Genomic DNA, 27,445 nt, shown 5'->3' with positions numbered 1-27,445 from the left:
CACTGTTATACTTTACTACCCTGTGGATGGGTCATGCAAGATTGCCTGCAGGCTTTATTCACCACTGTGCAAAAATAAAACTAGTTATGAGCTAATCTGAATGAGCCCAACAAATATTACTGATATTTCAAAACTGGCCTTTTATTTCTCTGAAAGACCTGAGGCAGCAGGAATTACTTGGCATTTTGGAGAATAACTGAGTATTATTAAACAGGACTGTGTTTGGCTTCTCTTTTTCTTCATTTACATGGATGATGTCAACTCCTTTTATACAATACTGATGCATGTCCCCTTGTCACGGAGATAAATACAAGGGAACGATTCCTCTTATGAGCTGATGACAAGGTCCGAGTGGCCCCACAAGCCAGACAAGGCCCCAGACAACGGGCCCATTTTCTAATGTGGGAAAGAAGGCTTCACAGCTACTTCTCAAAGACTAAATTCTAACACTAAGATAATTATTTGTGCAGAGGCCCTCCAAAATTGAATCCGTTCATATCTAATAATCCAACTGTAGATGTAACTACTTAGGAGAATATTTACTGGGTAGATTTACAAAAAGAGCTAATGTTGCTTAGAACCAGTCAGCTCGTGGGAGCCTTACTAACGTTTGCTATGGCTGTCTACAGTTGCTCTTGACATCACTGTGAAAACTTCACAAGTTAAAACAATACAGATTAGCTTTAGAGCTCGAAAGCAGATCTACAGTTCTTTTCTGCCCACAACCAGGCTTTGCCCCTAGGACCGGCGGGCGCACAGGGTAGGACAGGTCAGAGTGTGGTCTGAGGGCTGCCAAGAGAGCTGCCTGGGAGGCCTCGTACAGCACAGACACCTGCAGCTCCAGACGGTGACTGGGCTCTCCAAAGACAGGGTCCAGGAGTCTACAATGTAACAAATTCCTTGGTGACTCTTTGCACACTGCAAGTTTGAGAACAGCTCCAAGGAAACACAAAGCTTTCTTTGCTCTTCCTCTCAGCCCTGTGAAATCTGCCTGTCAAGGAAGAAGAGCCTGATATGAATCAAGGCGAGTGCTCAATAAATATTTGGTCAAGTACAAAATATATAGTGTAAGCTTATTATCTCTCCCCTTTTCCTTAAGCTGCCAGGAATCTTGCCACATTTGAACTCAATTATTGAAATTCCATAGGCCTTCATGGCTTATATTTTTAAGCTCTTTTTTCTCGCATTCTCAAATTTTTACTCGTAAGTGTCCCTGGTTCTCATTTTTACTTTTTATTTCTTTGCTGCCATTATTTTATTTTACGGTTTTTGCCAGCACTCTCAAATCCTCCATGGAATTAAATGAGGTATAAATAAGTAAACATACCTACGCACAGATATAATTCAAAGTGGCTATTATTTGTGTTCCGGCAATGTTTGTTCCCATGTTAAGATCCTGCCATAGACACCGGACCACACGCCTGTTCTAGCTTTCCACTGGGAATCTTTTCTCCGAGTTTGTTAATAAAAGCATCAGCTGCCTTACTTGTGTCCCTGGAGCTCGATGGCCGTTCCTTTTCTCCCACCGATGTCCCACATGATGACAGAGTGATCTGAGCTGCCCGAGAACAACACTCGCTGGACAGGGTCCCAACAGAGAGCAGTCACCCCACCTGCGAGAACAGACACAGCTGGACATTAGTCACAAAGCGACAGTATTATTCACTAATAAATGTGAATACAAAGGAGTTAGGATCTAGTGCAGTTCTTTTGCTTATAGAACAAACAAGTAAGTCCCCGAAGAGAAAAAAAACTGGCTCCCAGAATAAAAGTCCCGCCCTTTCAGCATTTCCCCCTCACATTTAATGTACCATAAAATCAATTACTATAAAACCAAAAGAAAAGAAAAAGGAAATTAATTGTCTGACAAGAGACGTAATTCAAAGAATGGAAAATATCACACTACTTGGAAATATTAACCGTATTTTCTTTTTCTTTTTTAAAGATTTTATTTATTAATTCGAGACACAGAGATACAGAGAGAGCGAGAGCATGAGCAGGGGGAGAGGCAGAGGGAGAGGGAGAAGCAGGCTCCCCGCCGAGCCAGGAGCCGGACGTGGGGCTTGATCCCAGGACCCTGGGATCATGACCTGAGCCGAAGGCAGACACTTAACGACTGAGCCACCCAGGTGCCCCTTAACCATATTTTCTTAACTTCTGCCTACCTCCCACCCTGACAATAACAGACAAGAAGTAAATGGAATTTTAGAAAGCTCAACTGAATTTTTTATTCTTGAACACAGATACAATTAGACCACAACATCAGAATTTAAAATTTATTTTCTCTTTGGGATTTTAAATTTACAGATTCTAGGCACATCATTTACATCCTTAAGTGTCAATTTCCTCGACTGTAAAATGGGGATAATGGCGCTACATCTGAACATCTACATACAACTACTCTTACTACTAATGATGATATCAACCTAGCCCTTACCTACTTCATATGGTTGGGGTGATAATCAGGTTGGATCAGTTATATAGGACCGCTCTGTAAACTGTAGCGTGCAGTACACATGTTGGTTATTAGCATTACTCTACTGGTGTGGCTATAAAATATTATGACAGATCTTTCTCTTGGTAGTCCCCTTATAAATCAAACCCCTGCATGATGAGAACAATATTAACTTTTTCCATTTAGGATGAGCCCAAAGCCTACAAACACTTAATGTGAGAAATACTCATTTTTCCATGATTGAAAAATATTATATTCTGAAAAGAACATGAAATAGCATCTTGTTTATTAGAATCTGACATTTTTCTTATTTAGATGATCAATTTGTTCTAACAAAGTGCTGCACTTTAAAAGCTTTTAGGAAAGTTTCTTTTACATAATATTCTCAGAGGGTTTTTTTTTTTTTTTTTTTTTTAAGATCAAAAAGGCGGGGAAAAGTCCCACTGTTCTGGCTTATGCTTCATCGCTTCTCCCCATACCTGCACAACATCCTCCTGTCCATGTACAAGTAAACACGCCCTCCCCCCCCCAGTATACATACAGTCCACCTCCTGCCGCCACCTAACAGCACCGAGCACACGGCCAGTGGCACATTCTTGAATGAATGAAAGAGCAGACGAATGAAAATACAAACATCTTTTCTTCATCCACAATCCTTGTTATTTGGAACTCCTCTACTAGACTCACTAACCCTTCAAAGTTAAATCCTGTTCCTCCTTTTGTACACCAACTCTTCGTTCCCTGCTGTTAAACTCCATGATCACCGCAGTCCCTCCTTGTTCCCGGTTTCACTTCCCTGTGGACACCTGCGGTCCCGAAGCAGATGATCCTTCTTCTGCAGGACCCTCAGAAGGCCAGCAGTGGCCTAACACTGCGTGCCTACGTCAATCACCTCATGTCATCCCATCACGTAGGCCCTGGATCATCTCACTTCATCCCAAGAAGAAGGGTGAGTGCAGTACAATAAGGTATTTTGAGAGGGAAGAGACCCCACTCACATAACTTGTATTGCAGGATAAACAGTATGCCTAAGGCTCAGTATTATCTGTAGTTTCAGGCATCCACTGGGAGGTCCTGGAACTTGTCCCCCGCAGATCAGGGGGGACTACTCTGTACTTTTTTTTTTTTAACCATTCTTCAGTATTTGACAATGTAATACTTCAGAATGTTCTATCCTGCAACACAAGTTATTTATTCCCACACAGTACGCAAGTGACTTACTTTGTTAAATATCCATGGCAGAGTTAGCTACCCATCCACCTCGATCCTTACGCCCCCTCCATGTATGGAGTGCTTCCTGGAAAGCTGCTGTCCTGCAGGGACCACATTTACCGGCCCTCCTGCATCTAGAGGGCGTGTGACGAGTTCTCGGCAACTGAACCTGGAAAGTAATCTGCATTCCTTCCAGACCAAGGCAGTTAAGATGTCCCTTTTTCACTTTCTTTTCATACTTACTCCTCAAAGACTCCAAGACTCAGGGCACGGAGAAACTACATTCTAGAAGGAGCCAGAGTCCCTGAATTACCATATGGAAGAGAGCTGTAATTCAAAAACACCCGCACTGGATTGTAACGTGAGCAAAAAATAAACTGCTGCATTAAGCCACTGAAATGTTAGAAATTATCTGTTAGAGCAGTTAGCATTAGCTATTATAATGCCATAAATTTACTAGGACATATAATGAGACTGGCCCAAGGGGTGCCTGGGTGGCTCAGTCGGTTAAGTGGCCAACTCTTGATTTTGGCTCAAGTCATGATCTCAGGGCCTTGAGATGGAGCCCCACGTAGGGCCCCTCGCTCAGCAAGCAGTCTGCTTGGGATTCTCTCCCTCTCCCTTTGCCCCTCCCCCTCTTGTGTGTCCTCTCTCTCTAAAATAAATAAATAAATCTTTAAAAAAAAATTAAGGCTGGCCCAAGAGGAAGGTGAGAATCACCAAAAACCTCATAAATCAGGCAAGTAAAAAGAAGTAACTAGTGTAGACTGTTAATACTGATGCCTACTATCTAAACAGAATTGGAGAGGACCCCAGTTGGAAAACCACTGCATCAGCCTCCACAGCAATCCACTGTAAACTCTGAATTGTTTTTTTTCCAAAATTGTATCTTAAGTCTAAGCACTTTTCACCACCTCTACTACTACCATCTTTGCATGAACCATTATCAAAATTCTTGGCCTAGAAGATTGAAAAGCATGATACGTATTTTGTTGGAAAGCCTATGGGGGAAAAAGGCACTCATGTAAGACAGTGTACCATAGTTCACAGTGAGCACATGAACTATGGTACATTCACTCAGTATTCTGCAGCTATGAGAAACAATGAACAAGATCACTTAGGCGGATAGCAAGTGATTTCTAGGACACACTGTAAAGTGAAAAAGGCAAAGCACAGAAAAATAGCTACATTGTGCTATCTTTCATCTAAGAAAAAAGGGTAAATAAGAAATGAATGAGATTTGTTACCTTCAGCAGGTGCATGGGAACAACTATGGAGAAGGGCTGAAGCAGAGTGGCACTTTTCTGAGTATATATTTTTTTTGTTTGGTTCTGTGTTTTGGAACCATATTAATGTTTCACATACTCAAAAATAAGTAAATAAAATTAACAAGGAGTGTGTTGGTGGGGGGCAGGGTGTGGACCCAAAATAGAATATAAACAGAAACAAGTGAACCTAACTGTATTACAAATGAATGATACGACCACACTGAAGGGAGGCAGGGGGAGAACTGACAAAAGTCACTTTGGAAAATAGTAATTTGACTACATAGTCTAAGGCAAAATATAAGATTTGTACACAAATATAGTACTTTAGTTAGGAGGTTTGTATATGGGTTACGTAGGTTAGCAATTCTGAAGCTATTCTGTGTGTATTTTAGGACTGAGCAAGTAAATATATTGAGGATAATGAGAGCTGAGTTTCTCACTATCTTCATAGGAGTTACAGGTGTGGGGGGAGGCTAGAATAAACTCTTTGGTGTTAGATTGGAATTGGAAGTATCAGTATGAACTTGTGTGTGTGTGTGTGTGTATACATACACCCCCCCCACACACAAATACGAAAGACACAGAAATAGTTACAGATATGTGAGCACGCACATATATTTCCTAGCTCCCCCCAACAGTGAGCACACATAGCACTCAGATTTTGGCTTCTATATACTTCTAAATACTATCTATTCTTCAATGAAAGAAACGTCTGTATGAATGGTTAATTCTAGGGCTGAGGCACAGAGTATACAAGATGAGCCAGGAACATCATGTTGTATCAAAAAGTGAAGGGACAGGGGGCGCCTGGGTGGCTCAGTCAGTTAAGCGTCTACCTTTGGCTCAGGTTCTTGGGATCCAGTCCCTGCATCAGGCTCCCTGCTCAGCGGGGAGTCTGCTTCTCCCTCTGCCCCTCCCCTCTGTTCATGATCTCTCTCTCTCTCTCTCTCTCATGCTCGCTCCCTCAAATAAATCTTAAAAAAAAAAAAAGTGAAGGGACAGTCAAAAGGTCACAGAAGCCAGTGTCCCATTGGTCAAATCAGGGACAATTTGAGCAAGAAAATAAATAAATGGTAGCAACGAATTCTCACACATAGAAATAATTAAGAACTCATGAACCCATATTGGTATAAACAATGGAAAAAATAAATATGGGGGAGAAGTAAAGTTTTTCCTTATAATAAAATTCCAACCAAAAAGTGTGGAAAAGATAATGACTAGAAAAAGCACAATCTGGCAAACACCACAGTCATAACTGTTTCCGGAAAGAGTCATCAACGGAGTCTCAATGGATAGTAAAATTACTGGACAGAAATATGATGAGAAACAGTATTTATACAGTTTCAAAATATTTCCTCATAAAATACTTACGAATTACAAAGGGTGACTACAGTGGAGAAACTTGGCAGACACTACCTTAACCAAATGATCAACGTTAACATCACCAGAAACAGGATAAATCAGTATCACGTGCCTCTTGACACAATCCACTGAGAAGGACGTAACATCACTTCCATGGTATTCTTATAAAAAATGCATAACCTGAATTTAACCATGAGGAAACAGCAGACAAATGCAAATGGAAGGACATTCTGGCTGGTACTCAAAAATGCCAAGGTCATGAAAGACAAAGGAAGACTGAAGAGCTGTCTCACGTTGAAGGAAACGAAGGAGACATTATCACCAAATGCCACTGGTCCTGGATCAGCTTGTGAACACCCCTGAGGACTCAAGAGTATTACACGACGCTTCAGTAAGAGTTGAAAAGATGGAAGAAAAAGCTTCAAGACGGGAAGGAGGATGGGACTGGGGAGGAAAAAAAAATAACTTTTGAGGTCCATCCCAACTCTATGTACATGTCCTAGCAATGGTGTCTCTTGGAGGTTGGCATATAAATCGCAAACAGTAGCACTCATTTCAAATCAGTGCATCCAGCATGTATTGAGCATCTTCTATATGGCAGATACCAGGTTAAGCTCTGTGGATACAATCAAATCAAATAAGACTCAGACTCTACTCCCAACACAAACTTAGCTGAAGATGATGGCATTAGTTTGGAGAACAAGAAGGGCATGCATCCTGTGATTGGTGTGGTATTCTCTCTTGGAACACATGGCTACTCCCTCTGCCTGGAGTGCCCATCTTACCTTTTATCACCCAAGAAACCTTTCCTTTCTTCAAGGTGGAGCTCAGACGCCGTCTCCTGCAGGAACCCTTCCCCAACACTCTCAATCAAAGTGAGGTTCCCACCTCTGTGCGTGTTTCTATCCCCACACTCACCCACTGCATTGAACTTATCAGATTACAAACATGTCCCCACAGGAGACTTTACATTCTGTATCTTTGTATTCAAGCACAGTGCCCAGTGCCTGGCACACAGTAGGTGCTTAATAAATGTTTATGCACCTGGCCTGTGAACTGGATGGCAGAGAGGAATGGGAGACAAGAAAGAAGATTAATAAGCCATCACTACAGAGGCGTCTGGCAGAACCTTGGGATGGGGGCCGGTGGGAAGGCAGCGCACTAAATCACAGGGGGCACAGAGGGGTGGAGAGGAGAGCTGCTGATGGAATGGCCTCTTCCTTCCGAGGAGAGTGTTCCAGCAGCCCTCAGCAGACAATTTCCTGAACAGTCCTTCCTACAGATGCTTTTGGCAGCACGGAAAGGCAACCCCCGTCAGTGAGCCTGCATTCCAGAGCAACGCAGACCCGCACCTCTGCGCAGTCCACACCCAGGGCGTCCTTCTCACCCTCCGTATCTAAGCTGGAGAACAAGAGCCAGGGGCTACGGCGGGTGTGGGTTTCTGTGTTTATATTTCAAATCACAAACATCCTTTCTTCCATTTTACTTCACTTCAGATTCTTCCATCTTTCTGCTCCCCCTCATTTCTTGATATATGCTTCTCCCTGCCTTTGACCTTCATAACATAGGACTGATAGAGCAGTTTCTAACATGAATGTATTCTTAAAAACAAAGGTCTCTATCATTATAAAATTTATCTATACTATTACATTTTCTCATAAATGAAAATTTTAATGGTTGCGTAATATCCCAACACATGGATATACCTTATTTCACTTACTGTCACATTTTCCTCAACTTTTGACTATTATAAATTTTGCTAAGATGAACATTTTTATTTGTAAAACTTTGCTCACGTTCCTATTTAGTTAGAAGCGATTCCCAAACATGAAACTAGATCAAGAGTAGGAAAAGTTTTAGAAATTTAATACATGTTACAAAAATACAGAGTGAACTCATTTTTAAGAGACTTTTACAACCTATCTTGCAAAAGCTAGAGAGACTACGTGCAGTGTTGCAAAGTCAGGGCTGAAACCGGCTGGGTCTGCCTTACCCGTGTGATGTGGCACCTCGCCTGGGGCGTGCCATCCCACCTACAAGGTGAAGGAGTGCGGACTGCCTGTGACGACAGGAGAGCGACGGAGTCCCCAAAACACAAGGCCTCTTGAATAAAATCTCTGACCTTTCAGCTGCTGCATTTTGCAGTAACTGCAGGCTGAAGTGAGGAGTGTTGCTGTAAATCTGAACGTGCTCTACCTGCAGGCTACCCCCTCCTCCCGAGAGCCACAAACGACATGCCACTGTTTCCTTGCCACCTCCCAGGGGCGTCTCTTCAAGCACCGTGATCTCCCTCCCCAGACCGCTCTAACCTCCAGTGCTCCTGCTTTCGGCAAATGGCAGCACCATCCACCCAAATGCTCCAGCCAGAAACCGGGGAGCCACTCCCACCCAAATGCCAAGTGCTGCTGACTCCTCATCTCCTAAAAAGTCCTTGAGTCCCTCCTCTTCCCGCCATGCCCACTGCCATCCGCCCAGTCCAAACAAGTGGGACTCAGGCAGCCACCTTCCTTCGAAATGGTCTCCGCACATCCATTCTCGTCCCCACCCAATCCACCGCCATGGCTGCCACAGTGACTCGTTAAAATGGAAAGCAGGCCACCACCCGGCTCACACTTCATCACTGGTTTCCCACTGCCTGAGAACAATGTCCGACGTTCTTCACATCACCTGGAAGTTCAACCTCCCCTCCTGGCCCCTGGCTCTCCACAGTGCCCACGGGACTCCATACAGTTGCTCACACTTTCCCACCCCAAGCCGCATACCCGCGTCACCCACCTGGGGCCTAGAATGGTCTCGCCACCTGGGTAACTCCTCTTCCTCCTTAAGGTTTCATTCAAACACCACTTCCCCAGAAGTCTCCCTTTAGCGTTCTGGAGAGGGAGGCCCTCTTCTTCCTTGCTCCCCAAGCAGCCTCTGAGCTGCACTGGGGCGTCATAGTACTGCTGCGCTCATAACCTTTTGAAGAACTACCTCCATTTATTGGTTTAATGACTGCATTCCATGACTGGAAGCTGAATAGGCAAGCATTATGCTTGTCTGATTCACCCCTATATCCCAGCACTCATCATGCAGAGGACTAACGACGTGGCTGACTCGATAAAAATCTACATCTACTGGATGTGAAAGCCTTCACTGTAAACAAAAATCAAGTTTTCAGCTTAATGATTTGAACTTGCGTATTTGCACTGAACTATGCCTTTCCTTGTTTTAGTTATTTTTGTTACAGTTATACTGTTACTTTCAATAATTCCCCTAACAGTTAATGAACAAGACTGTATTTAAATTTTTGTTAAGCAGTGTGCTTTGGCAACTTATGTTCAATCCCTTCTGTTTCTAGTATGTTCACACTAACCAAAATAATCCTTAGAAGTAAAAGAAAAAAATGACTTTACTGATACTATGAATTTCCAATGGTTAAAATCTGATTCTTCCTCCCTTTGTTCAAGTCAGTGTGACTTTTTGGGAGAAATACTTTCTGATTTCTGCAGAAATAGCAAAGAACTAGGATACTTGGCATTTAGTTCCAGAAATAAAAGCAGCAGAGGGAGCAAAGGAACATAAAACTAGTTTCCTAGGTCCCCATGGATTAGTAAATGCCGTGCTGGCCTGTGGTATTAGGCCAATTCCATCTCTAACCCACGTTTTTATACGACCTTCTGTACTGTAGCGGAGCGATGGGTGAATGGTTAGCGCTCTGTATACATACCAGACTGTCATACCAGACAGTGTGGATCTGTATGTATACATACCAGACAGTGTGGATCTGGACTGACAAGACCCCCAGTATCATTCTTTAATGGATCTGGGTTCATCTTAAGGTCTTTGTTTCGGGGTTAGGGAATGAGGAGATTAATCCTTACAGAGCCCCTTTTCCCAGAGTTTGGGACCTCTCAGGGCCCAGGATGGGCCGACTGTAGAGGAAGAGCTCAACACTATGTTTGCATCAAGGAATCTCTTAGACATCCCTGCTCTGGCTACAAATGAATGAGTTGTGCTGTAGCCAGACTGGCGATGGGTAAATACTACTGTCTACGGATAATAACAGTAAGTTGATTATGTGACCTGTTACATTTGCCTTCATGTTAGTGACTCTCCTGGGCCATGTCTGGTCTTCCTCAAAGATAGTTCATGATAAAGTCATAGAGGAATGCTTTAAACTCTGAGAAAGATAAAGCATAATGCCAAGACGACATTTGATATTAGAACTAACCCAGAAGACAGGAAACCCTTGGGCCACATCTGGCTCACTACACAGCAGTAAGCGGCAGCTACTCGCCCCTTTTCTGGCCTCGAGGCAGCAACAGAGAACTCAGAGCACAACTCTCAGCCGTACAGTGAACGGCTGACTACTAAAGAGCCAAGCTGAAAGCCACCTCTGCCTAAACCAGGTCTGGGAACTACCCAGTCTGGTCACCAGGCTTGCTGAACTCAGCCCCCGAATTTCACCTTGGGCCCATCCACTCCTGGCTTTGCCGTGTACTCCTGCCACATTTTGAGGGGCAGTTCCTACTAGCTTTCCAGTTACACTCTCTATTCTGCTGCCAGAACAATCTTTTAGATTCTGACCAGGTTAACATCTTTGCTTCAAACTCTTTTATGGTTTCTCATTGACGTCAGGCTCATGCCTCAGTGATCCAAACGGACTCTCACTTCCTTTCCAGCTGCCCGCCACCTCAGACTCAGTGCGCCAGCCAAAAGGAGTTACTAGAGTTCCCAGGAGAGCACACTCTTGCAAATCTCCACGCCGTGGACGATGCTGGTTTTTTCTGCCTAGAGTGTTTGCCTCATTTCTTTTTCATGAACTCAACACTCACTCCTTCCCAAATATCTTAGGTCAACAACACCTCTGCTGGGAAGGCCTACCTGACGGACCCCCACTCCTGTTCGAGCTAAGTGCCCATTCTGTGCTCCTGGAAGTGCCCCAGGCCGGCTTCCCCCTGCCCCTGCCGCCATGTCACTCTTTCGCTCCTGTCTCTCTCCCTGGGCTGTGAAGAATCTGAGGAAATAACTGAACCTTTTATTTCCATGACAGGGAGTAGTGGCTGAGATCAACTAGGGAGAGCAATGAGTGTAAAGAGACCAAGGTTCAGGGCAGAACTCAAAAAAGATCACTAAGGAGACGAGAAAGAGCAGTCAGATTAACAGAAGAGAACTGGGAGAGAATGTGTCACAGAAGCCAAAGGGAGGGCTGTTACAAGCATGAAGGAAGGGCGAAATGTTAAGTATGACATGGTTTAAAACACGTCCACTGGATTTAGCAACCAGCAGGTCACTGGCCACCTTGGGGACAGCAGTGTCAGACAAGCGAGAGACAAGCCAAACTGCAGGTGGGTGGAAGGCAAGTGAGAGGTGAAGAATTTGAAGGAGCTGGAAAATGATATTCTTTCAAGAAGCCTCGCTGTTTGCTACAACATGAGGACATTACGCCAAGTGAAAGAAGCCAGTCACAAACAACGCATCCCATAGGAGTCTACTCTGTGAGGTACCGAGAGCAGGCAAATTCGTAGAGACAGAAGGTAGAATGGTGGTTGCCAGGGGCTGGGGGAAGGGGTATGGGAGTTCGTGTTTAATGGGGTCAGAGTTGCAGTTTTCTAAGACAGAAAATCCTGTGTGGATGGATGGTGGTGATAATGAGGGTCCTTAATGCCACTGAGCTGCATGCTTAAAAATGATGAAAATGGTGAATTTTCGATTATGTACATTTTACCATAATTTAAAAAAAGAAAAAAGCAGCACTGCTGTTAAGAGAATATGACGAAAACTGCTACAACAGGATACAGGATTGGGAGAGTTTTGTTCATTGATCAGAAAGCCAAGACATTTAAGCATGTTAATACACTGAGAAGAGTGAATTAGTCAAAAGGAAGACAAAGGGAATAGTTTTTGATGTGGAGACCCCCAGAGACTCAGCCCTGGGCCAGAGGACAGGAGACTCCTTGGTGAGACAGGAGGGCGAAAGATGAGGAAGTGTGTTTGTTAGGGAGGAATATAGGGCAGGCAAGAAAAAAAATTTTTTTTTAAGATTTATTTATTTGAGAGACAGAAAGAGAGTGCGCAAACATAGGTGCATGGGGGGAGTAGGGGAAGAAGGGGAGGGAGAGAGAGAATCTCAAGCAGACTCCTCGCTGAGCGAGGAGCTGGGGTTCGATCCCACATTATGACCTGAGCCAAAAATCCAGAGTCGGATGCTTAACCAACTGAGCCACCCAGGCGCCCCAAGAAAAACCTTTTTGAAGCTTCTGATCACCTCTATTTTTCCTTGAAGGAGGAGTCTGGGGAGGGAGCAGTGGCTCAGGGAGAACGGTGAAGGTCTGGAGAAGTCCAGGGGAGTACTGAGGACGTGCAGAGGGACTGAGGCGACACTGGCAGGTGAACTGGAATGCTGAACCTGCAGTGGTAATGGTGGCCTGGGGCTCAGGTGCGACTCGTGGCGGGATGGCGACACTGTGAATGGTGCACACATTCTTCCAGAAGCACCAGAGCACCTGAACTGAGAGTGCTGGGCGGCTCGTGGCTGAAGTGACAGCCTTCTGGAAAGCAAGAGAGGATGGGGCAGCAAGAGAGACACAGGGGACTGAGGGACCAAGGACGGACTGGTCAACAAGGGCAAGAGCAAATGGAGCCGGAGGCAAGGTTTAGAAAAGCAGGATATTAGGAGACTGAAGTCAGCAGTGAAATACAGAAGTTTAAGGTTCCTGACATGGGAAGAGTTCTGGGTCCCCACCTGGCGAGGCTCAGCCAGGGTGTAGGTGGCTAAAAAGAGAAATCCAATTAGGAAGGACCTGGGTCCTTTCCACAGGGGATGCTTCTATGTGTTCTTCCCAGAAAACACAGATAATTAAGATGATTTTTTATGACTCTTTTCCTCTGGATTCAATTTCCTCTTTACTGCATTCCTTTTTTCCCCTTGAGGAAATCCCTCATGATCTAGGTACTATCCCATTTTACATCCTTATTCACCTATTTGTGTTCTTATATGCCATCTAAACTCAGTATGAACCTTGTTCTGTACTAAATCATAGGTTGGTAATCTGTGGGAGACATAAAAAGCCCATTAAGAACCATGAATATAGGCAGTGATTCATTTCCCAGGGTCAACATCACATATTAAAAATACTAGTAAAAACGAATCACTACCACCTATTCAAGTGTTTCAAAGGCTAAGCATGGATTATTTTATATTACCTTGCTTACATGATCCTGAGCAGATCCTGATTCCCTCCCCAACAAACAAACCCTAAATAATAAAAGAACCCAGAAGGAAGTTAAAAAGGAACCTGTACCTTTTTATGTAGCCCAGCTACCCACAACATATTTTTTTATTTCACTCGTCTTAGAAGTGGGGGGAGTCTGTCTTGCACACCATCTTCTCGCTCCAAGGATGGAAAGGACAGACTAAGGCAGCTGTATTTTTGGCCTCTCGAGGTCTGTGCAGTTGCCACATGGTCTCAAACAATGTCTCATCAACACACGCCAACACTAGCTTTCTCCAGTGCGACACGACATAGAACCAAATTACCAACATTTTCAAAACAAGAGTGGCTCCTTTTTTGTGTGCACTGAAAACTGTAGAAAATTTTTGACATTATATCTTACTGAACCATTCTGAAATCAGCTAAATGTATCACGTGTATCCGAGCACACTGGACTCTGTCACTTTCACAACATGGCATCCGAACGCCAGAACACGTGGCCGGTGATATGTCACTGTGAGAGCGGCACACGGAGATTCTGCTTGCAGTCCCACCTGTATGTCCTCTGAATGTTGTGACCAGGGTGCAGCTGTCTTGCTCCAGTTTGAGGATGGTTACTTGGCCTGACTGGTCACCAATAAACACATGCCGGGTTTCAACATCAAATCTATCATGTAAACATTAAGGATGTTTCTCAAAATTGAGCAGAGGGATTTACATACATAAATCAAGCAATAAATAAATAAATAAATAAAACCAAGAAATGTGCAAATCCCATATGAAGAAAGCTTGGACATAACTTAGCTAAAAGATACAAAAGTAGACACAACAAAATAAAAGATGCAATATTATGGGACAGTAAGACTTCACATGATAATGATGTCATTCCTTACAACATGAATTTACAAATTTAATATAATCCTTATAAAAATATCCACATATGTTTTTTCCCAGAGCTGGGGAAGTTATTTAAGTTCATATAAAAAATAAATAAACAAGAAGAGCCAGGGATATTCTGAAAAAAGAGCAATGTAGTATGTGATAGGGGAGGTTAGCCCTACCAGATATTAGAACATGTTACAAAATCTCTGTAATTAGAAGTGTGGTACTGGTGCATAAACAGACAAACAGACCCATGGAACAAAATGGCAAGTCTAGAAATAGACCCCAAAGCATACAGAAATGTAGTACGTGTCTGATGAGGGTGGCTCTTCAAATGAATAAGGAAGAGATGGGTTAAAAAAAAAAAAAAAGATGTTGGCATAAACTGCACAGTCATTTGGAAAAACAAAACAGGACCTGTATTTCACATTCCATATCAGGATAAATTGCAAATGGCTTGAGGATCTAAATGTAAAAAATTACAAATGTAAGTTCTAGATGGGAGAGTTCCTTTATAATCTTGGAGTGGGAAAGGCTACTACTCAAAAACATAAACAACAACAAATACCATCAGCAAAGCCAAAAGATAAACTAGAAAAAATATTTGTAACTTATGTTACAAAAGGTCAAATCCCTAACACAAAAAGAACAATCAAGAAGAAAGCAACCACAAACCTAATAGAAACATGGGCAAAATGTATGAACACATAGTTCAAGAAGAAATGAAGATGAAAATGAAAATGGTGTGTGAAAATGAAAATGTGTGAAATCGGCCTGAATGCTAGCCTTCAAAAGGCTGCTTACAAAGCTGGCCTGGTGTCTCGCACCTTGGATTTCCGGAGGGTCCCACCTTTAGCAGACAAGAGTGGCCTTAACTGTACACAGAATATGGTTTATGCCAAATACCTGCTTTCCTACTTAGTCTGGAATTTTGGTACATGTCAGGGACAGGCTGCCTACGTGACCAGTGTCCAGTACAAACCTAAGGCACTGAGTCTCTAGTGAGCTTCCCAGGTTGGTAACACCTAGCAACCCTACTTCTAGAGATCTATCCCAGAGATACACTGGCCAAAGTACAAAATGCATGCCTGAGGCTATTTGCTCCATGCTATTTTAAATAGCTAAAGTGTGAAGACAACAAAAAAATTCCATCAAAAGGGCACTTACTGAATTAACTATGATATACCTATGCAATATCAGGGGAAAAAAGAGCTCCATATCATAAGCAAACACATGGAGGAATTTCCAGGGTATATTATAAAGTGGGGAAAACAAGCCAAGGTATATACGTTCGCTACACTATCTTTGCATAAGAAAGAGAGGGCAATAGAAATGTCTCTCTGTGTGTGTGTGTGTGTGTGTGTGTGTGTGTGTACCCGTGTGGGCGCTTATTTTACAAAAGGAAGCCCTGGAAGGATAAGTTAATATCTCACACAAGTGGTTGCCTATGGAGGAGGGAGAAACGAGCTGAAGGGACAGGGCTGATGGTGAGACTTTTCTTGTCATAGTTTCCATCCTGGAGTAATGTCATTATTTTACATATTAAAAATATGTATAAAATTAAAAGAAAAAATCCCCCAAATTGACAACAAAGTAGAATCGGTGAACCATAACTATGGTGATCACCATAGTTATAAGCATAGCTAACCATATAACCATAGTTAACAGAATTATTCAAGTGCCTCTAACACACAGCGTTTCAACTGTACATCCTTGGGAGAATATATTCTAAGGACAAAGAGAACTGCAAGGAAAGCTAAAATCTCATTCCGTAGTCTTGGTGCTATAATACTGCTATTATTATTTTGAAACAGCTTAAATGTACCATAGGATAAAGCAAATATGTTAATGTTTTAGAAGCCATAATTTTCAGCCCAAGGTGAAAGAATCAAGTACAAAAATGAAGTAAAAACCCTAAAATGTTAAATGTGAATTTATTATATGAATTGATGATTTATTTTCTTTTCAGAAATATACACACATATATTTCCTAGCTATCTCTGAATACTACGCCTCACTAAAAGAAACAGCTGATTCAGGACTGGGACAGGAAGGTACAAGATGAGGTTAAGATGTGTTGTGCCAAAAAGTAGGGAAGCTCCCTTCAAAGGCAAGTGGGGTTCTATCAAAAGACACTGGAGCCAATATGATGGGGCTCTTATTGGCCAAAGATGGGACAATATTCGCATCAAAAAAGGCAAATTATTGAAATCTACCAGATATATTATTTTAAAAAAACCTTAAGAGTTTATAATAATGCTCAAAAAGAAAAAAAAAAGACGCCTATTGGAGGTAACCAGGGCACTGAATCTCTACTCTGAAAATGAGCAATTAAAGAGAAATAACTAAGAATTTATGTTGCTTTTCCCATACTAATTATATCTCAGGGTAACCAAATAGCCCTAGTTAATGAGGGAAAGTTCTACTCTATAGAAGAATTCCAACTAATACATGTGGAAAAAATGATATGATTACAAAATAGCCATTTTGCGACCCTAACAAAATAACTGGTTCAGGCGAGACCACTAAAGGCAAGGCTGATGTGGAGGTCAGCACTGCAGGGACCTGGTGGTCACCACCTAAAACACTAACCAATCCCGGCATCTCTGGGAGGGGGTGACAACCCACCACTACGTGCCTCCTGCTGCGAAGCAATATGAACCAGACAGCACAAACACCAAGTGTCCTTACCAGAAGCTGGATCTGAACTGGATCAAGACTGTAGAGGTAACTCCCAGCTTACAGAAAAATATGGGAGAAGTGCAGGTAGAAGAAAAAGTGAAATGACATCATGAGGAAGCAGAGATCACTTTAGAATGTAGGGCTGTCTCCAGGAACATGGACTCAGTATCTCCAACAAGTTATAGAAGCATTAAAAAAAAGTGAAGGGAGGAGATCACTGCTCTAGATTGAGAGATTTAGGATATGACAACCATAGTCAACTGTGTGAACTGTGTCTGGCCCCGATTTCAAACCAACTCACTGCAAAAAGCCAGTAAGTGAAATGTGAAAATGGATCAATTATTCTACAATATCAAGCAGTGGTTATAAATTTTTAGGAGTAATAATAGCATTGTGGTTACTGAAAAATTCTGTATTTTTTAGTGATGCACAATTAAGTATGTAAGGATGACATGACATAAGGTCTAAAATTTGTTTCTGAATACTCCAGCAAGGAGAGAGAGAAAGCAAAAAAGATCATAGAATCAATGCTGGATTTGATGAGTACGTGAGTGTCCATCATAATCTCTTCTCCCAGTTGGTGCATGTTTTGAAAATTTTCATAATAAAACATTTTTTTAAAAGTGAAGGAGAACAAGGCACCACAAATTCTTCCAGTCTCAAGAACAAGGGAAATATATGTAAAACAATATTAAGATTGATATGGAATAAGATCGCCTTACATTCACCCAGATTAATTTTAAGGACACTGATGAAAAAACAAATGCACTCTGACACCCAACAGTCTTTATGATGGCAGGTAAATAGTAGTATTCTCTTAAAAAAATATAAATGCAACAAAAGCTACTTGAAAGAGAGCTGAAATAAAATTATACTACAACCTCAAAGCCAGAGTGATTGGCATTAAGTATGATATGAGGAAATATAAAAATCAAGATAATCTTATAGCTTTCCAGTACCCTTGCCCTGAATATGAATAGATGTAAGAGACTTCTTGGTGAAAAGACCTTGTACTATATAGGGTGACATCTTGGAACTATATCCAGCATGAGTAAAATCTTAAAATGAAGAGTATCTAAATTATTTCTGCGGAAGCATGAAAAATGTGATCGAAACATGGTCAAATGACGAGACTGAAAGGTGAAACTAAATTATTCACAAATTTAAATACTAGTAAGTGAAGTGGTGAAGGAAAATAGTTCTATTTCCTAACATCAACCTGCCATGTGACCTTCGGGAAATACCTCCACTCTACTGTATTTAGTTGCTCAAAGGGCTAGCCAAAACACTGTAATACCCAAATTCTAATCCTGGTTCTGCCAGGCATTAGTCATGTGATCTTGAGAAAGTCCCTTAACCTTTCTGAGCCTTGGTTTCTACACTGTGAAAACTGAGGATTTGGTCTTTGGTTTTTACTTCTAATTATTGTTAAATTGATTATTGTTGTTAGTGTTATAGCTCTTAATACTTGAAGCTTCAGATCTTTAGCCAAAGCAACCAAAGATTTTGAAGTTATTCAGAAATTGGTAATTCATTTTTTCATGTGTCTGTTAGCCATTTGTATGTCTTCTTCAGAGAAGTGTCTTTTCATATCTTCTGCCCACTTTTTGACTTGATTATTTGTTTTTTGGGTGTTGAGTTTGAGAAGTTCTTTATAGATCTTGGATACCAGCCCTTTATCTGTAGTGTCATTTGCAAGTATCTTCTCCCATGCTGTGGGTTGCCTCTTTGTTTTGTTGACTGTTTACTTTGCTGTGCAGAAGATTTTTATCTTGACGAAGTCCCAAAAGTTCATTTTTGCTTTTGTTTCACTAGCTTTTGGAGATGTATCTTGAAAGAAGTTGCTGTGGGCGATGTCAAAGAGGTTACTGCCTATGTTCTCCTCTAGGATTTTGATGGATTCCTGTCTCACATTGAGGTCTTTCATCCACTTTGAGTTTATCTTTGCGAATGGTGTTAGAAAATGGTCGTTTCATTCTTTTGCATGTGGCTGTCCAATTTTCCCAGCACCATTTATTGAAGAGACTGTCTTTTTTCCATTGCATGTTTTTTCCTGCTTTGTCGAAGATTATTTGACCATAGAGTTGAGGGTCCATATTTGGGTTCTCTATTCTGTTCCACTGGTCTATATGTCTGTTTTTGTGCCAGTACCATGCTGTCTTGGTGATCACAGCTTTGTAATATAGCTTGAAATCGGGCAACGTGATGCCCCCAGCTTTGTTTTTCTTTTTCAACATTTCCTTGGCGATTCGGGGTCTTTTCTGATTCCATACAAATTTTAGGACTGTTTGTTCCAGCACTTTGAAAAATGTCATTGGAATTTTGATCGGGATGGCACTGAAGGTATAGATTGCTCTGGGTAGCATAGACATTTTAACAATGTTTAATCTTCCGATCCATGAGCATGGAATATTTTTCCATCTTTTTGTGTCTTCTTCAATTTCTTTCATGAGTGTTCTGTAGTTCCTAGAGTATAGATCCTTTACCTCTTTGGTTAGGTTTATTCCGAGGTATCTTATGGTTTTTGGTGCTATTGTAAATGGAATTGTTTCTCTAATTTCTCTTTCTACAGTTGCATTGTTAGTGTATAAGAAAGCAACTGATTTGTGCATTGATTTTGTATCCTGCCACATTACTGAATTGCTGTATGAGGTCTAGTAATTTGGGGGTGGAGTCTTTTGGGTTTTCCACATAAAGTATCATGTCGTCTGTGAAAAGAGAGAATTTGACTTCTTTGCTGATTTGAATACCTTTTATTTCTTTTTGTTGTCTGATTGCTGTTGCTAGGACTTCTAGTACTATGTTGAACAATAGTGGCGAGAGTGGGCATCCTTGACATGTTCCTGATCTTAAGGGAAAGGCTCTCAGCTTTTCCCCATTGAGGATGATATTCGCTGTGGGTAACAAATAATCAAGTCAAAAAGTGGGCAGAAGATATGAAAAGACAATTCTCTGAAAAAGACATACAAATGGCTAACAGACACATGAAAAAATGTTCATCATCATTAGCCATCAGGGAAATTCAAATCAAAACCACATTGAGATACCACCTTACACCAGTTAGAATGGCAAAAATGGACAGGGAAAGAAACAACAAATGTTGGAGAGGTTGTGGAGAAAGGGGAACTCTCTTACACTGTTGGTGGGAGGTGCCTCAAAAATTTAAAAATAGAGCTACCCTATGACCCAGCAATTGCACTCCTGGGTATTTACCCCAAAGACACAGATGTAGTGAAAAGAAGGGCCATATGCACCCCAATGTTCATAGCAGCAATGTCCGCAATAGCCAAACCGTGGAAAGAGCCGAGATGCCCTTCAACAGATGAATGGATAAAGAAGATGTGGTCCATATATACAATGGAATATTACTCAGCCATCAGAAAGGATGAATACCCAACTTCTACATCAACATGGATGGGACTGGGGGAGATTATGCTAAGTGAAATAAGTCAAGCAAAGAAAGTCAATTATCATATGGTTTCACTTATTTGTGGAACATGAGGAATACCATGGAGGACACTAGGAGAAGGAAGGGAAAAATGGGGGGGGGATTGGAGGGAGAGATGAACCATGAGAGACTATGGACTCTGAGAAACAAACAGCGTTTTGGGGCGGGGGGGGATTGGTTAGCCCAGTGATGGGTATTAAGGAGGGCACATACTGCATGGAGCACTGGGTGTTATACGAAAACAATGGATGGTGGATCACTACATCAAAAACTAATGATGTATTGTATGGTGACTAACATAACATAATAAAATTAAAAAAAAAAGAAATTGGTAATTCAATTGTTGAAAGGTCAGTCTCTTTGTCTTCCTTTATTACTCTACTTGAATCTTTGTTATTTTCACTGCACACGTACTTCTCCCCTATGAGGCCAGAAGGAAGAGAAAAAAGGCTGAATTCAACCTGACTTCTATCACTTGCTGATGTGGATGAATGACTGTGAGGTGGAGATAGGAAAAAGGTGGTTCATCTGTGGAAGGTTCTTATGTACGCCACCACTATCCACCAGGAAGAGAAACTGGGGGTACTGATACTCTAAACATTTTATATATATTGTTTCAGCAGATCTTCTTCCTTCCCTTATGAAAAGAAACCTGTAAGTATGGTAGGTGGCAGAAAGAAGAGGAAAGAGGTGGGGTGGAGGGTTCCCATGAAGAAATGTGTTTAAAAATTGGATTTTAATGTGAGCCCCAACACTGTATAGGTACGTTAACACTGTTAACAATCTGTGCACCAGGCAGCTCCCAGAAAAAACCCTCCAGCCTTGGGAAAGTCGCACGTTTCCTGCATGTTTCCCTCGGCAAAAGCAATCCTGTTATGCCATCAGTGTGGAGCACTGGAAAAATATCAGAGATAGAAGGATATAAGGCCATTCTTAAATCAGGAGCAAAGGCAGGCACTGTGAGAGGCAGAGCTGTAGAGATGAGGGAATCTTCTGGAAGAGCCTTTCTGTAGTACTGCAGTTCCCCTCCCCCTTAACAACAAGGTTGGACTAGATGGTCATTTACACTGGGAAATTAACCCAGAGGCTTTCACACACACACAAAAGACTTCTGATATCTGATCACATGATTTTTTCTGCTTGGTAAACCATGTGGTGTGTGGCCAAAGGAAATGGTTGAAAAATGAAGGTGACTTTAGGAGATGCCTGAAGAGAAGGGTCAGAAACCACCACAGTCAGGAGACTTTCAGTTCTGGGCATTTTGTTCTGTTTCTCATTTTCAAATAGTTTAAAAAGTAAACTTCTTAAAGGCAAGATCTGCCTTTTTTCTATATTCCTTGGCTTGGCTAAGTGCTACCGAAGCCAGCATTCTATTGATGCCATTAGTTCTGGTCTCAAAAGGGTAACACAGTATGATGGGAGAAAACAGCAGTCCAAGGCAGAAGACCCGGGTTCTGGTGCTTTTCTGACATACTAGCTGGGTGGCTACAGGTAAGACGTGCGACCCTTTCTGGGCTTCAGCTGGCTCATCTGTAAAACGGGGAGTTGACCCAGATGACGGCTAAGGGTCTTTCCAATTCTAATACTATAAGAAATCAGTCATCTATTGACAAGAGAGTTCATGTATTTCACGCATTAAACTGGCTTTTAGAAAGTAAACTTTGGAGTTTCTTTTCTTAACAGGTGGTACCACCCTCTCAAAGATAAGCTGGTCCTGCTTGCCATTCCTTATCACCCTCGTTTCTGGCCTGCTTGGTAACTTGCCATTTTTACAACCTTCCATGATGGCCATTCTCAGTTTCTTCATCTTGCTCTTCCAAGTGAGGAAAATAAGAGAGAAAAATAGGAGCGACATTAGCTAACAAACACACACACACATAAAGCTATTGCTGCACGTCTGCAAGGAGACAGCAAAGTACTTTGTCAGATTGTTGAGAATCACTGAATAGGCATTTTATAAATATAAGATGAACATTTGAAAGCAAGTCTTACTATTTCTTCCTGCTTTTGCTGACAAGTGATCTGTTTCCATGTATTCCCTCATTCGTCAGAAGGTGGAGAGTGATTCTCTGCTTTTTAAACCCAGAAGCTCAGGGCCTGTTATTCCTTACATGGTGGCATCGTCCATACAGGCTTCACATCCATCAAGCCTGTGCTTGCTACAGCCCAGTGGGCCAGACGTGAGGATTACCCAGCATTAGGGGGCATTCACACCGGGCATATGGGTCCTAGAGACTTGGAAGATGAGAATTAGTATCACTCTACATATCCTGGAAGGGGCTTGTACCTGGAACAAAGTTTGTACCATTACCGTGTAGATACCAGCTAACCTACTAGTGGTCCTGGCACAGTGGCTTCTCCAAAAATATTTAAAAAATAAATAGGAATCTGGTGGTTCTTCACAACCTCAATATCTGTGTGTAAATTACTTCCGCAGGTACAAAAATAAAAGGCTGTCTTTCATTGATGGTTTTATTATCTCCATGTTCCAAAATTCTTTCTGACCACTGAGGCTCATAAACCTGGGCTGTGTCCTGTCTGGATGTCAGACTTGTGTCACAGTCACCCCACAACCTGCTCAGCAGGATCTGTTATTTGGGGGGAAATCACCTCACTTTAATCCACCTCCGTGAGGACCCTCCATCATTTGTGTATCGGTCAAGTCAATGAGAATCTAAATCAGCAGGGCAACTCAGCAAATAAAACAAAAAACTTTCAAGTTGCACATACCCAAACTTTTCATGAAAGAAAGGAGTCAACAGCTAAGTTCCCACCAAGGGATTTTTGTCCAGCAAAGGATACTGCAGGCCCGAGGCCACGGCACTGGTACGGTAACCTCCCAGGCGTTGCCCACTCTCCGAGCAGTGCCAGGCAAACTGCTTATCCTGCCCCGTGCTCAGCACCCACTCCAGCTCCAGGACAAACAGGATCATCGTCACTCTGCTCTGATGCGCTAAAAGCCAAGAGACAAGAAAATAACCCATAAAGCATCATAAAGGAGATTGATAAAGCATGGTCCACAGAGATGCGTCATTCTCTTCTTCCCACCCCAGAGGAAGCTGCATAGTATAGACAGCCATTACACACACAGAACAGTGGTTCTCACCAGGGAAGAGGTATACCACTGTCGAGGGGCATGCCTGAGCTGTTAGACGATTTTTTAAAAACTATTCATTTCCTCCCACCTGTCCACTGTCTATTTCCTCCTACCTCCCACTGTCCATTTCTTTCCCGCCTGCACCAAATCTAAGTTTACCACCACCCAGAGTCCCCATTACCAAAGGGCCTGGGCCACCTCTCTCAGACATGATAGAGCTGCTGGACCGGAGAATGCCAGACTCAATGTGACCACAGGACAATAGAACACACGATGATCTTATAAGTTTATGCAAGCTTAAAAAAAGTAATGAGCATTACTGTGCTCCTTTTGGTGAAGTATGGCTTATTAAACCTACGACAAAGTTCTAGATGAATTTTTTGTAAGAAATCAAATGCTAGAAAGGAGGGCAGAATTATTCCCAAGTGCCACGTAAAAGAGAATGAAATAACCCTTATGTCAAAGTATACATACATGTGATAAGGAGGGCAAATCTCCCAGGGTTGCTCATACACAGAGGCAACACCATCCACAGAATTACCGCATCACACAATTTTATAGTTAGAAGAAACTGTTCATGTCATCTACTCCATCTCCCTATTTTACATGTGGGTAAATTCAGGCACAATGAAGTCGAGTAGTTTGGCCAAGGTCTCATGGCTTCTCAATTATCGAATAAAATCCATAAAAATTTGCTTTCTTCTTACACAATTCCAGAGGGTGAGGCAGAGGAGGTCCATGGCCACTGAACAGAGCTGACTGGAATAGACAAAGATCAATACCCTGGAACCCAGACCTCACTGGCCCTGTGCCCAGGAGCTGGCAGTTTGGTGGGCAAGAGCAGACTCGTCACAAGCGTGATGACATGATAGAGAAAACATCAGTTTCCCATTTTGATCATGAAAATAAAGTTAGTATGGACTAGATGGACCAGTGCAGCTCTACTGACAATAACAATATCGCCTGCCAATTTCTGAGTGTCTAACAAGTGCCAAGTACTTAAATATATTCTTTCACTTAGTCATTGTAATGACCCTGCAAAAGTGGGTAGTTTCTTCATCTTATAGACACAACCTGGCCTTGGCAGGATGGCTCTTTTACATTGGCTACCAAACCAATGAGTACCCACAGGACAGCCATTCCACCAAATGCCTGATATTTTAAAATCTGATATTTGAAGCATAGAGAATCTAAAGGGACACAGAAGGGCTACAGAAGCAATAATACTATGACTTCTCTACAGTAAACACCTGCCTGTCAGAGTATCAGCCACCATTCAAGATCAAAATGTTGTCTTTAACTTAAAAGGTATGATTTCTTGGGAGAAACTCCTGAGGATCTTGTCATCAAATGTCCAATTCAAGCTCCACCAATGATGGAATAAAAATGAACTTCTCTAATGGTTCAAGTTTCTCAAATCTATTTCAGCAAGAAAGTAGCCCCCAGCACTTTGTCCCTTTCTCCCATCACTCTCTAAGTCCAAGGGGATGACAGCAGTCCAGAAGACAAGGGGGGTTAAGCCCTCTGAGCTGCCATCATGTGACGGGAGGAGACAGAGGCTCACACAGGTTGAGTGACTTGCTCAAATCTGCACAATCAATGAGTGATGAAACGAGAACTAAGACCCTAGGCTCTCCGCCAAAGTTGATTCTCTTTCTGTGTCAGGCTGCCTAGGACTACTGAAAAAACAAAAAAACAAGCCCCAAAACTCAGAGCACATACTCTTTTCTAAGGTGACAGAATCCTTTCATTCAAAAAGAAACCCTTTAAAGGTATCACTAAGCTTCAGAAATGTGGGCTTGAAGTCTGGCTATACTTCTTGAATAGGAAGGCTGAGAGAAGACATCCTTGTCTTGTTCATGATCATAGAGGGAAAGCATCTCCTTTCTCACAATTAAGTACAATGTTAGCTGTAGGTTTTTGTAGATGTTTCTTTATGGAGTAAGGAAGTTCGCCTCTATTCGTAGCTGGCTAAGTGTTTTTATCACGAATGGGTGTCAGAGTTTATCAAATGCTTTTTCTGCACTAATTGATATGATCGTATCATTTTACTTCTTTAGCATTTTGATGTGATGGGTTACACTGATTTTCAAATGTTAAACCAGCTTTGCATATCTGGAATAAATCTTCTTGGTCATGGGTGTATAATTCCTTCTATATATTGTTGGATTTGCTAGAATTTTTTTTTTTTAAGGATTTTAACATCTAAGTTCATGAGAATTACTGGTCTGTAGTTTTCCTTTCTTATAGTGTCTTTGGTTTTGGTATCACTGATTGGTTTTTAAAAAAATGTTTATTGAGGTAAAAATCACCATTTAAACCATTTTAGAGTGTATAATTCTGTGGTTTTTAGTATATTCACAATGTTGTACAATCATCATGGAAAAATGTACTATTTACAGAACATTTCCATCACCCCAAAACAAACCCACATCCCCAACTCCTCTTCCCTTATCCCTGGGCAACCACCAATTACTTTCTGTCTCAATGGATTCCCTTATTCTTTTTTTTTTTAAGACTATTTATTTATTTATTTGAGAGAGAGAGAGTGCGAGCACAAGTGGGGGGAGGGGCAGAGGGAGAGGAACAAGCAGACTCCCCGCTGAGTGGGGAGCCCGATGTGGGGCTTGATCCCAGGACCAAGAGATCATGACCTGACTTAAAGTCAGATGCTAAAACAACTGAGCCACTCAGGTGCCCGTCCTCCCCTATTCCTGACATTTCATATAAACGTATTCATACAAAGTATGGTCCTTTGAGTCTAGATTCTTTCGCTTAGCGTGTTTTCAAGGTTCATCCACGTTGTAGCATGTTTCAATATTTCATTCCTTTTTTGTGGCCAAAAAATAATTCATTTTTTTTGATACACCACATTTTGTTTAACCATGCATCCATTCATGGGCATTTAGGTTATTTCCACTTTTTGGCTATTGTGAATAATGTTGTTATGCACAATGGCATGGAAGTATGTTTGAATCCCTCCTTCCATCTTTTTTGGGTATAAACCTGGAATAATCCTTGCTTGGTTGTGATGTACTATCCTTTGTATATGCTGCTGAATTTGATTTGCTAAAATTCTGTTTAGATTTTTTTGCATCTGTTTTCATGGGGAAGGCTGGCCTATATATTTCTTTTCTTGTACTGTCTTTGCCTAGTTTTAGTGTCAGGTAATGCTGACTTCAAAAATCAGTTGGAAAGTCTTTTTCTGAAAGAGTTTGTGCAGAGTTTGTATTGCTTCTTCCTTAAATATTTGATAAGATTCACCAGTAAAGCCATCTGGGCCTGGGGTTTTCTGTGTGGGAAGGTTTTAATTATAAAGTCAATTTCTTTAGTAGATACAGGATTATTAGGGTTATCTATTTCTTCTTGAGTGACCTTTTGCAATTTTTACCTTTCAAAGATTTGTTCATTTCATTGAGGTTGTCAAATTTTATTGGCATAAAGTTGTTCATAATATTCCTTATTATCCTTAAATATCCCTACAATCTCCAATAGTATCACTTCCCTTATTCCTGATATTGGTAACTTGCATCTTCTCTGTCTCTTTTCTTTCTGGTAAGTCTGGCTAGAGGTTTATCGCTTTTACTCATCTTCTCAAAATAAACAAAAACAACAGTTTTTGGTGTCACTGATATTAATTTTCTGTTTTCTATTTCATGAACTTTTGCTATGATCTCTCTTCTCTTCCACTTGGCTTTGTTTCCATTTGTTCTTCTTTTTTTTTTTAAGATTTTATTTATTTATTTGAAAGAGAGAGCATGAACGGGGGAAGGGGCAGAGGGAGACGCAGACTCCCAACTGAATGGGGAGCCCGACAGGGGGTTCGATCCCAGGACCCCAGGATCA

The 27,445-nt window shown here is 41.8% G+C and overlaps 1 protein-coding gene across 1 annotated transcript in view; it reads right to left on the bottom strand.

Annotated features, from left to right (window-relative positions):
• Positions 1-27,445, bottom strand: part of WDFY2 (WD repeat and FYVE domain containing 2) — a 175,705-nt gene that overhangs the window by 24,277 nt on the left and 123,983 nt on the right. The window contains exons 5-7 of the mRNA XM_036101319.2: positions 23,305-23,455; positions 14,045-14,157; positions 1,487-1,613 (exon numbers count right to left, since the gene is read on the bottom strand). Coding sequence (XP_035957212.1) covers positions 1,487-1,613; positions 14,045-14,157; positions 23,305-23,455 — 391 coding nt within the window. The remainder of the gene's footprint in view (positions 1-1,486; positions 1,614-14,044; positions 14,158-23,304; positions 23,456-27,445) is intronic.

This window comes from Halichoerus grypus, chromosome 4, assembly GCF_964656455.1.
Source record: "Halichoerus grypus chromosome 4, mHalGry1.hap1.1, whole genome shotgun sequence".
Classification (NCBI taxonomy): Eukaryota; Metazoa; Chordata; class Mammalia; order Carnivora; family Phocidae; genus Halichoerus; species Halichoerus grypus.
The sequence above is the reverse complement of the archived record's forward strand: the minus strand, read 5'-3'. Positions and strand labels throughout refer to the sequence as shown.